Source organism: Poromitra crassiceps (assembly GCF_964638095.1).
Source record: "Poromitra crassiceps genome assembly, chromosome: 5".
In the NCBI taxonomy this organism is placed as follows: Eukaryota; Metazoa; Chordata; class Actinopteri; order Beryciformes; family Melamphaidae; genus Poromitra; species Poromitra crassiceps.
In genome coordinates this window covers 38584052-38596567 of record NC_139642.1, presented here as the reverse complement: position 1 = coordinate 38596567, position 12516 = coordinate 38584052, and the positions used below count along the sequence as shown (strand labels likewise).

At 42.8% G+C, this 12516-nt stretch overlaps 1 protein-coding gene across 2 annotated transcripts; it reads right to left on the bottom strand.

Annotated features, from left to right (window-relative positions):
- Nucleotides 1–1695: 1695 nt before the first annotated feature.
- LOC310777017 (cyclin-dependent kinase-like 1) lies at nt 1696–11546 on the bottom strand. Of its 2 annotated transcripts, none has more exons than XM_083637261.1 (10): nt 11415–11546; nt 10365–10558; nt 9296–9417; nt 7760–7832; nt 7159–7249; nt 6581–6781; nt 3048–3130; nt 2892–2948; nt 2439–2591; nt 1696–1829 (listed from the first exon to the last, which is right to left on the bottom strand). In XM_083637261.1, the coding sequence occupies exons 2-10, from the start codon at nt 10530–10532 to the stop codon at nt 1728–1730; spliced, it is 1050 nt and encodes a 349-aa protein (XP_083493387.1). In that variant the 5' UTR covers nt 10533–10558; nt 11415–11546; the 3' UTR covers nt 1696–1727. The 2 variants fall into 2 exon arrangements, with proteins under 2 accessions (XP_083493387.1, XP_083493388.1); XM_083637262.1 differs by lacking the exon at nt 11415–11546 and adding an exon at nt 11326–11394.
- Between the last annotated feature and the right edge of the window lie 970 nt (nt 11547–12516).

Below are 12516 nucleotides of genomic sequence, written 5' to 3'. Positions count from 1 at the left end.
GCACGAGTAGGTGTGGTATGGGCGGATGTGGCCCATCACGTAATGGCTTTTAACTCAGGGTGGTTTTGCACATTCACCCTCTAACTTGCCATAGATAGTGGTCAAATGCCTCCCGATAATACTACCCCAATTTCTTTTTACGTTTTTCCCTTGATCATCTATCAAAATCAAAGTTGGTACTGTACACATGCTTTGGTTTCTATCTGTTTTATAACAATCGTTTACACTGTAACCCAGTGTATTAATTGGCTATGGGAAAAGCTATTAACCTATAAATTTTTAAGCTTTGCACAAAAAGTTCAACCAACTAAGCACTAAGCACCTTGAATTGCCTTTGTGTATGAAAGGTGCTATATAAATAAAATTTGACTTGACTTGACTTAACTGTAAAACCATGACAAACGAAGTAATCAATCCACTTGAAATTGTAAAGGATGGTCAGAAACATAATTTGAAGCTACATGCTACACTCAAATGCCCATAATGCATGCCTTACACGGCAGTGTATCCATTTTAATTTTTGGTATTTTTAGAGTATTTTAGTTGACTGATTATTGGAATAAGCCGTGTGGTTGCAAATAGCTATTTCAGAAGCAAAAGTATTAATCACAAAGAAGAAGATGAAGAAGATGAAGAAGGGGGGCGGGGGGCGGGGTAATTTGTATAGCTATAAGAAATATATTTTTTCAGATTCCATAAATCATCTTGTGACCATTTGTAAAGGCCTGACCCGCTGAGACCCACTGATTTAGGCTTTAAGAAGCAACATCTCTTAGCATAGTAATGTATTACAAGGAGATAAGGCTGTAATTTGATGAGAGTTCAAGATCGGCTGATCGGTCAAGCTGTGTCTGTCAGGATGTCGTGCACCAGTGCATGTTCCAGTGGATCACTGTCTTTGGGTCTCAGCAAGAGAGTAAATGTACATGTTAGACTTCGGAGATCGCTGTCAAAGACTGAGGCTACAGTATGCTAGAGGACCCTCAAATTACATTGGGAGAGTATCAGCTTTCAATTGCAAGTTTTATTAAATCTTAATAAGACGTTTTTCATGATTTGTTATTTAGGAGTCAAATTATGCTTCTACAGTAATACAAAAAATATCTACCCTATGATTTAATTGGGCTGGATATTTTTTGTAATATAATGTCTGAAAAATAAATTGTTTAAAAACAACACAATGTTGTCTTATAAAATAATATCTTTAGCCTCAATGTGCAATGTGTATACTACAGAGTCTGCATTTACCTGAACAGGGAAATGTTTTTTATTGTTGTCGCACCAGAAAACAAGGAAGCCATAGAGGTTTTTATCCAAGTGATGATGGCACACCAGTGATTTTCACAAGAAATATTTTTAAAGCGCTGTACACAGTATCTATTGCATTTGGTTTGGTGTCTCTTCAACATTAATATCATAGAATGTACTTGATATTCTTTTAAAATGATATGTTGATATTACCTAACATGCGCTACTGTAAATATTTCACCTCTACTAGGGATCATGTTGTATATGAATCTAAGCAATTCTGTCTGTGGGCTAGTGAAAGTTGATATCTGTTTGATCATACAGTAAAAATACACTTTCTCACTCTCACACCAACAATTTTTGTACCTTCAAATTGGTATGTATCCAAATGTAGCAGAAAGCACAATACAGTACATGTCCATCTTGTACATCGAGCTGTTGCTCAACTTGCTCCACATAGACTTCCAAACCGTGCTCAGTCAAATGTTGGGCAGGTGATGGTCATATTTATGCTTCACCTTATTCTTGACATCTGGTGCCGGCGAGATGTTGCTGCTTGGTAGCTGAGGCAGATACTGCGGCTAGAGAGAGAGAGACAGAGAGAGAGAGATAGAGTCAACTACAGGAACTACCAAAGATACTACTACTAGACGTAGCACTAGATCTACTAGACCCTCTACCCCCTATTGGGTAGGGAGTCGTCTGACTCAACGGAAGTAGGCTGTGGGTATACAGTAAGCTCTGCCAATGGTGGCGTCCGTTTCAGACTTCCGCTATCGCCGTGTTTTCAAAGTCTATGGCACTACGTGAAACAACAACCACCTGCGAGGCAGGCAGGTTTTACATGCTTGGCATACGTTTTTTACTGTTTTATGTGGCGTTTTCTTTTGCAGGGATTTAGCGATTTGGTTCCACCAAAACAAGTCCGTCGCTGGGCTTAGTGCTGCCCAAGACGATTCTGATTGGTTTAAAGAGATGCAAACAAGGCAGAGCATTTTTTTCTCTCCCTATACCAGAATGATAGAGGGTTGAGCCAGGCTCTCCAGTGCTGGTACAGCGCTAAAGGAGGTGTGGAGATAGTCTGGTCAAGCGAGACTAGGGGTACAGTGGCCAACTCTGGGACACATTGACAGGACACATAGGCACAGTTTCTGTAAGCATCAGGCCACCGTGTTGCATACATAACATACCCCTGGTTGTCTGCGTCTGGAGCCTTTGTCATGTCGTCTTCCGGGGCGCTCGCCCTCGCGCCCCCAGTTGGCTCCTCCTTCCTCCTGGAAGTAAGGCAGCTCCAGCAGCTCTTCACAGGACAGCCTGAGGGAAGGGTCCATCACCAGGCATGACTGCTCACACACAGACAGCCATCCACAGTTGGCTTTTCAAAATATCGAGCATAACTCACATCATATGTCAGGTGGTCATACATCTAAGGGATTGGGTCAACCTACTTCAAAATCAGAAAATAGATAATTGTCCATAAGATGTCGATGTAGATTGAATAGATAATAGGAGTTTTACTTTGAAAATTACTTTGTTTAAAACTATTTTAAAAAAGGCCCTTCAGTCACTCATTTTCCGTTTTGTTTATATTAGCCGATTGGGGGTTGATCACAGGCAAGGACACACAAACATACTCTACATACCTTCATAACCTGGAGAGCATGAGGAGACACTCCATGGAAGCGCTTCTCCAATGGCTCCTAGAGGTAAAGTGATAAATAGAATAATATAACATAATCCACACTTGATCACATGTCCATTAAGTACATATGACATCGCCATGGCAACAGGATTCATACCGTGGTGTCAGGTTCGGGGATATTGACTCCACTGAAGAAGACATTGGAGCGGAACACCTGCTGGTGACGAGGGATCAGGTCACCTGAGGTCAAAATTAAGATCATCAGACTCTTCACTGGGTGTCAAAATTTCAATCAGTGTGTGTATTGGTGGAAATACTGTGTGTGTGTGCATTTTATTCTGCTGGAGTAGTAATCACAAATGAGATGGTTTGCCCATCATAATTTCACAAGCTCTACATCCAAATTACCGTATATTATCTGCACTTTGTAATGACATGTTTTCATTGTTGTTTACATTATAGCAAGACAATGCCATTGCTAGAAAGATTTGAGGTTCTGAAATAAAGATAATTCTGCCCAGTCAGACTTTGTTGATACATGGTATTGTGGCTGAATCTAATTGTGAACCGCATATCGCAAATTATTGTTTTGTATGAATATTGTGAGATAAGCATAGTGACTCAGCCATAACGTTACCTCTTTCTAGACTAATTTCAATAGACTGGAATGCAATACAACATGGCATGATGTGTTTTGAGTAAGGGGCGTGATAATAGACATATATACCCCACAGCTGAGCTGAATGATCATACTTTTAAGCTATTTATATGTTATACACACACACACACACACACACACACACACACACACACACACACAAGGCTATAGTTCAGTGATGATGTCACTGATGATGTATCAGTGATGTCATAAATCCCACTGATGACATCATCAATGATGTCATAAATCCCACTGATGACATCATCAGTGATGATGGGGGGGAGAGCGCCAATAGGGCAGGCAAGGCCACACAGCAGCCGAGCTGCAGGGAAGGCCACACGAGATGCCTCGTTTAAATAAATAGACTAGGCCTCACCCGTAGCTCACTTGCTCTTATGACATCACTGATGACCACTGCGTGTTGCGGCCTCGCCTGCTCTATGACATCGTAATTTGGGCAATCACCTAATTAAGAAATCCGGCTCCGTCAGGTCACCTGTACAGCCCATCGTGACATCATCACTGAACTATAGCCTCAGCATTAGGGCAATCAGCCTTAGGGCAATTCATCTGCAATAATTAAAAAATCCACACGGGTGCCCTTTACACACCCTGAAGGTTTCAGCCCGATCGCACATAAAACGGCATAGCTGTGGCCGAACTCAGAACTTGAAGCAAACAAACAAACAAACATTGCCCACATACTCAATTTTATAGATAAGATAGATAGATAGATAGATAGATAGATAGATAGATAGATAGATAGATAGATAGATAGATAGATAGATAGATAGATAGATAGATAGATTCAGGGTTTCCCGCAAAGCTTAACAAGCATCTGCTGTCTTTATAAAAGATCACCCTGTTGACTGTAAACCCCCCCCAAAAATCTCAAACTCCCTTATACTATTTTGTTTTCATTGAGACCAAAGTCATATTGAACAGTGAGGCACTGTGCCTCACTGCGACATCTGCTGGTCAAAAGCAACATTGCTTTTAATGCAGAGCATATTCTTTTGGAGGTGAGCATCAAATCCTGTGTGTGAAGTTAACTATTTGTTACAAGGTGACGTTAAAGACACAATAATATCATGACTAAAACATCCTGGGTTTGAGTTCGGCCTGGGACCTTTGTCGCATATCATGCCCCTCTCTCAATTTAATTTTTAAAATTTTAATTTAAATAAAGGCAAAACAAATGCCAAAATAATATTCCAATAAGTGTTTTTTGTGCATGCATGTGTGAGTGCTGTGCACGTATGTTTGTGTGTTCACACACAGAATGCAGGAGATCACTAACGAAAGTATAAAGCAAGACAAATTTCAGTGTAAACTGACAATAAAGTATATCGTATCATATCGTAACAAGGCAGTGGCTACTAGTGTTGGAATACTCGAGACCGGTCTTGGTCTCGAGACCGGTCTCAAGACCACATTTTGATGGTCTCTGTCTCGTCTCGGACTCGCCCCTCATCGGCCTCGGTCTTGTCTCGGGCAAGCCAGACTCAGGATTTTATTTCAAGACCAGCCGAGACCAGAACTGCAGTGACATCATTACTTGCCACTTTTTTACTGTGTTTGAGTGTAAAAATCTCTCCTTCAATCGCAACCAATAACCTTGCAGTTTGAAAGTTTCTAACGCTGTAGCCACTCGCCTCACATTCATGCACAAAGGAAGATAACACAGATCAACAAGGTGGCTGGAGAGATGTCGTCCAAATCGTCACTCATACGATTTGCTTATACAAACCACAAAGGGGGGGGGGAGTCATAATTTAGCAGCAATAAGGTGTTTTTACGCTTCATTCTGTCCACTGTGTTGAGCATTTCTGAAGGTCAGTGATATGGAATTAAAATGTTTCAGATCAAAGGATTGCATTCTGTCACTGACACCAAAAAATTTAATAATATGATTTTTCTTTTAAAGCCCTGGAAACCCAAATCTACAATAACATTCTATGTAATTTAGGGTCTTATGTGCATAATAGTAAGCCTCTGAAAGTTGAAGACATTACTTTGAATCCAAATCCTAAATATTGCCATTTAAGTTTTTGTACTGTTCCTGATGTTGGGTTTGAAGTGGGCGTGCAATATGCTCCAGACTTATTATATAATAAGCTCCGCAAAGCAATCAGGCTGAAGTGCCTCGAATCTGCAAATTAAAAAGATGCATCAGAATGTATCAGGTGGTGCAGCACTGTAAGGGGAGGGGCATCAGAATGTATCAGGTGGTGCAGCACTGTAAGGGGAGGGGCATCAGAATGTATCAGGTGGTGCAGCACTGTAAGGGGAGGGGCATCAGAATGTATCAGGTGGTGCAGCACTGTAGGGGGAGGGGCATCAGAATGTATCAGGTTGTGCAGCACTGTAGGGGGAGGGGCATCAGAATGTATCAGGTGGTGCAGCACTGTAGGGGGAGGGGCATCAGAATGTATCAGGTGGTGCAGCACTGTAGGGGGAGGGGCATCAGAATGTATCAGGTGGTGCAGCACTGTAGGGGGAGGGGCATCAGAATGTGTCAGGTTATGCAGCACTGTAGGGGGAGGGGCATCAGAATGTATCAGGTTGTGCAGCACTGCAGGGGGAGGGGCATCAGAATGTATCAGGTTGTGCAGCACTGTAGGGGGAGGGGCATCAGAATGTATCAGGTGGTGCAGCACTGTAGGGGGAGGGGCATCATAATGTATCAGGTGGTGCAGCACTGTAGGGGGAGGGGCATCAGAATGTATCAGGTTGTGCAGCACTGTAGGGGGAGGGGCATCAGAATGTATCAGGTGGTGCAGCACTGTAGGGGGAGGGGCGGAGCACTGGGAGCACTTCAGCAGACACGCCTCCACAGTTTCAGAGCAGAGAATATTGCTTAGTTTTTCATGATTTCGAAACCTATTTTTATATACTTGGTGACGTTTTTTGTCTTTCAAATTTGGATGGGTGGTTAATAACATATTTTTCTGTGGTGTGACAAGCTCAAAACATATGTATTTTTGGTTTCCAGGGGCTTTGAGTGCCCTTCTCAGCTCTTCTCAATATACCTAGCGTTTTCCGGATGAGGTAGAGCTGGTCCACGTCCGACCTCCCAGGCCAGAGCGGGTTCCCGTGGAGCAGCTCTGCAAACACACAACCCAGTGCCCAAATGTCCACAGGGGGGCCATACTGAGTATCCCCCACCAGCAGTTCAGGGGAGCGGTACCACCGCGTCGCCACATAGTCTGTGTAGTCATCTCCTGGACCCGCTGAGAGGTATACAAGCAGACAGACACAGACAGAGATGCAAATGAAGTGACGGGGTAGAGTAAGGAAAGGGAGGACACACACTGAATATTGAACACTGAATCGCATGTACAGTACATTACAGGGAAGGGGATTACAAGGAGCGCTGAGTGACTACATGTTAATCTATGGTAACAAAACACCGAAACCAAAGGCAGGCCTGGTAAACAGAGACACTGACACACTGACCGGCTGACTGCTCCTCCTATGCAATGCTTTCACATAACATTGAAAGTGAGGAGGCCCGAGACATCAGCTGATATAGGTTCCTTGTTGAATAAGTCATTAGAGGCACATTGCCACTAAATGCACATAATTGCTGGCTCTCTGGATGACCTACTCAGAATGCGGGCAAAGCCGAAGTCACAGAGCTTGATGACGCCGGTCTTGGTGAGGAGGATGTTCTCCGGCTTCACGTCACGGTGGATGCACTGCAACACACATGACACAGACAGACGGTGAGCCTGGTCTGTGTCATTATGAGACTGTCTATCTCATTAACGCAGGCAATAATGGAGATTTAAGAAGGTAAGTGGATGAACAATAGTGGAAGAACAAATGCCGAGACATATTAATGAGGCAATTATACATGAGATTAGTGAGGCAACAAGACATATTTCAAACAATATGAGGAGTGGCTACAGCATACAAGTTAAAAAAGAAAAAGCGTATTTATTCTGCACATAATCTCACACATATCTGAGAACTGTAAACAGTTTTGCAGGCATTCATTTAGTTTGACAATTATTGAGTTGATTTGAGTGAAGTTGTGGACCAGTGATGTCATTCATGCACAAATGACATCAGTGGTCCACACATTAACTCAAATCAACTCTCAATAACTGTCAAACTCAGCCTTGTTTTTCGGTGGATTGTCCCTTTAAGTCTACTAAATTAAGCCTGTTCTTGCCAGCAGAAATATACTTGAAGGATATACTGACATTGTGTTTGTGGCAGAAGTTAACAGCCTGGAGAGTTTGCCAAACTATACTCTTCAGCTGCGCCTCGGGGACCCTACAGGGAACAAGAGACAAAGCAATAGTGATTGTTGTAAGTGGAACAAAACACAAGCCATTTAATAGTCACGTTTTCACATCTATTATTCTGGCTATTTCAAAAAGGAGTGGTGCTTTACACAGCCCCCATCACCCGGGTAACCGTGTGCCTGTCTCCAACGGCAACCGGCGCCTTTGTTTTCAGGAGCAGCTAGAGTTTCTGCTGCACTGCCTTGTGGGAAAGGGACATGTAGTCAGGCAGCAACTAGCCATTGTGGCCTACGCTAGCTGTGCAATTTCACACAACGCAAACCAAACTCTCCTTTGTCTTGTGGCCACAGATTATACGAGGGAGCATGGACTACAGAGAATGCTGTCATTCCCTTAAGACTTTGACAAGCTTTTCTTTGATACATGCCTCCCTCACTCTCACGCTGCCAACATTCTCTCTTGTAAGTCTCTTGGAAACAGAGAGTCTTGCCACCCTCTGTGTAGTTCACCTGTTTGCCCTCTGCTGCCCTACTGTCTTAACCAGCAGTCTGACAAATATACAAAATATATACGTTATGATCGGATTACATGGCAATCTCTGTGCAAAACGGATGAGTCCTCAAAAAAGACCTGTAAATTGTTGACCAGCAATATAGCGACTCACTACAGATGAGAAGATGGACAGTGAAGGACTAACATCACCTTTTTTTTTACTTTAACTTACAAAATACAGGTAAGCATGCGGCCCTTCAGTGTCTGTCTACCACAAATCAATGGTACGCAAAAAAACTAGTGACCATCAAGCGATGGGATCACACCACACCGGATTAAAGTGAATGTGAACCAGAGGCGTAAAATGGGAGGGGCAATGTGTGTGTGGGGGGAGGGGCAGCTCAGATCACAACCATTTTCGAATTTGACCTCCATTGTGATGTCAACTACACACCTGTAAAGTTTTGTGACTGCATCTTTCATGGTTTTGATGCCATCGTGCTGACAAACAAACAGACAGACAGACAGCTGGCAAAGTACTCAAAACAGCTTCTGTGGTAGTTCCCGCTAGGTGTCTCCAGCACCACATTTTTCAATGACAGACACACGCACACACATGCACACACACACACACGCACGCACACACGCGCGCACGCACACACACACACACACACACACACACACACACACACACACACACACACACACACACACACACACACACACACACACACACATCGACTCACAAGGTGAAAATAATACCAGCCCCGCTGTCACAGCTGGTAAAAACAAAGGTTGCTTTGGGATCAAACCTACAGTATACGTTTCAGTTACAAGACATTCTCTGAAACCCCGAAACCAGTGGTTCTCAACCTGTGGTACGGATACCACTGGTGGTACGCGGGGCTTCCTCCCTCTCATACTTTCATAATGGTGGTCATTTCTGAGGTGGTACTTGGTGTATAAAGGTTGAGAACCACAGTGTTGCCCCTGACCTACCCCCGAGGATGTTTGTCCAGCTCGTTGAGGACCGTCTGCTCACAGAACTCAAACACCAGGTGCAGCCGTCTTTTCCTCCTGAACACCTCCAGCAGGTTGACCAGGTTCACATGCTTCAGCTGCTGCAGGACCAAGAGGACATGGACACGGTGTCAGTGCTCTGCTGCCCCACTCTGTCAAATGTTTGCTTGATTAAACTACCACTAATGCTAGGCAACTACTATTTGGGGGTGCAACTAACATTATTTTCATTATCGATTAATCTGTTCTTTTCTTGACGAATCGATTAGTCGTTTGGTCTATAAAATGTCACAAAATGGTGAAAAAATGAGGATCACTTTCCCCTTAAAACCCAAATATGACATCCTCAAATGTCTTTTATCCTGACCAACAGTTCACAACCAAAGACAATCAGTTTACTGTCATATAAGACTAAAGAAACCAGAAAATATTCATATTTAAGAAGCAGGAACTAGATAATTGTAGTATTTGTCTTAAAAATGAGTTTAAACAATTAATCAATTATAAATACTGGAAAATAGTTCACAATTAATTTTCTGTGATCGACTAATCATAGCTCGGCCTACTACTATTGCTGCTACTACTATTACCAGTGCTACTACAGTACTAATACTGCTATTATTACTACTACAGCAACTACTACTACTACTACTAGGCTGCTACTACTGCAAAATAATATCTCTGCTTGTATGCCGTTTTCTTAACAAGTTGCAAAGACTAAATATTACAATGTGTCTTTTCACTCTAGTCTACATTGTGTGTTTTGGTCTTTATGTGTGACTGCATTGCACCTGCATTACACCTGTGTGTGTGTGTGTGTGTGTGTGTGTGTGTGTGTGTGTGTGTGTGTGTGTGTGTGTGTGTGTGTGTGTGTGTGTGTGTGTGTGTGTGTGTGTGTGTGTGTGTGTGTGTGTGTGTGTGTGTGCGTGTGCGCTCACTCGTGCGTGTCTTCTGTGTCTGTGCACGTGTCTGTGTGTGGTGTTAAATGTGAGTAAACTTGATACTGCTGGGACTAAAGTACACTAAGGTGATACTAATCTCTTCTCACCTTCAGCATCCGTATTTCTCTCAAGGCTATCTTCTTAATGACCGGGTCATCTTCAGATTCCACAAACTTCTTGATGGCAACTATCTGGCCAGTATCTCTGTGTCTACATTTGAATACTACGCCATAGGATCCCTCTCCAATTTTAGCCAGCTTTTCATATTTCTCCATTGGGCAGGTAGCCTAATAGCTGTCACCTGTCAGATGAGAAATGCTGTTAAGTTTTCACAAACAATTCAGCATCTCACTACAACTTCACATGGATGTAATCATTTTATCTTTTATAATTCCCAAGCTAAAATCATTGACTACTCCTATAATACCAATCAAGACTTACAGTTTATCCTGTCATAATTTGTATATTATTCTTAGGCTGGCTTTAGACAGCAACTATAATTGCAGGTTGCAATTTGGATTAACATAATTGTCATGCAACTTGACATTTACACAAAGCAATTCGAAAATAATCAAGTCTCATACACTATATGGTCTATATTGGTAATGTTTCATCTGTCATATTGTTTTTACTTTCTCTCCATCGCTACAGTGGATTATACTGTATCAAGTGGGGAGTGTCATTATAACTTACATCTTTGTATCTCATTATTCTAGCTGGATAATATCAATTCGGGTGTGTTGTATCAGGGTGTTGGTTTTCTTCGGCCACTGGCTACTTTCTTTCATTATGGCTGTCCAAGAGAGCCATATCAGTGCATTCATAGCCTACTTATCAGCGATTGGCTGTTGCATGAAAATAGTTCCACAAAGTTAAGAGTTTTGCAACTGTTGCAGCTGAGTTAAGATACGTTTCAAGTGCATTGCAAAATACCATGCAAATCATTTGCAAGTTTCACCTCAGTTTCAACCAACTAAAGTTGCGTGAAAGTTTCACCGTGTAAAGCCAGCCTTATCAAATGTAGCTATTGAAGGATTACTTATTTGTAAAAGTAAAGTGTGTAGAGACCTGACGAAGTTGCAGCTGCAGGGTCAAGGGAAGTCGTTTTTGTAACCCACCCAAAGTGTCACAACCAAGAACTCAGAGGAAAAACTTACCACTTCCTAATCTTTGAGAGGATCTTCATCGACAAGTCAGCAGTCTGCCTGCCGATGATTTTTTAATGTCCATAAAAAGTTCGAAAAGCTACATCTCTGTCTGCGCAGCCATGTCTCTGCACTGACAGGTAGGCTAATCTACCTCTGCTTCTCTGTGCTGCAAATTCATGTTTTGCATCAATGGGCTATTCGTGCAGTCAAGATTTCAGAGGTCTCGTTAGCTCTCTCTCGCTCTCTCTCTCCCTCCCTCCCTCCCTCTCTCTCTCTCCCTCTCCCCTCTCTGTGCCTTTCTCTCTCTTTCTGATGTCGTCGTCGTCCTGTGCGTCGCCGGTGCCTTGGTTACCCTCCCTGGTCATTACCGTTCAGCATAATCCATCGCTAAATCATTGTAGATAGGTTTGCATGATGTAGCCATGTTGCTATTAAAATGATGCCCGAGAAATTGTGGGGGAAACGAAACTACTGGTCAGTTACTACGACGTCGACCTGGAAACAGCGCGGAAAAGGCAAACAAATCGAAACGGCCAATTCACAAAGTAGGCTACGTAAAACACGCAGTCACGCACACGGTACGCTGTTGAGGGCTGGCTGGCTGGTTACCTACCTGGTGGTGGTGGTCGTGATGATGATGATGATGATGATGATTGACCCCTTCTTCATCGGCGTTTAGGTGTGGTGGAAAGTGTATGTTAAGTTAGTTTACCAGGCCCAGAGTAACATAATGTGGCCGAGGTTGGTTGTCTCTCAGTCTTGTTGTCTCACGGGTTGGTTGTCACAGCTACAGCGAAACTAGAGGGCGCTGTTTCATCAGGTAGCCTACATATGGTTGATATCAACAACATTTGGCGTGATGGTCTCGTGATCTTTCTATCTGGAGGACGTTTTGAAGACACAAAATATTGAGGTCAGGTGAGGATGAATTTTTATGGGTCCGAGTAATTTGTCATGTTGGTAGCCTATATATATTTTTTTTTATAATAAAAGTTTGTAGGTTAGGCTATTAGGCATTTCATAATCCAGAGCTGCCAAGTTTCGCCAAAAGTTAGGAGTCCGAGTGAGACTTCGGGGTAAGGGACCACACAATAGACTGCTGAGAGAAGCT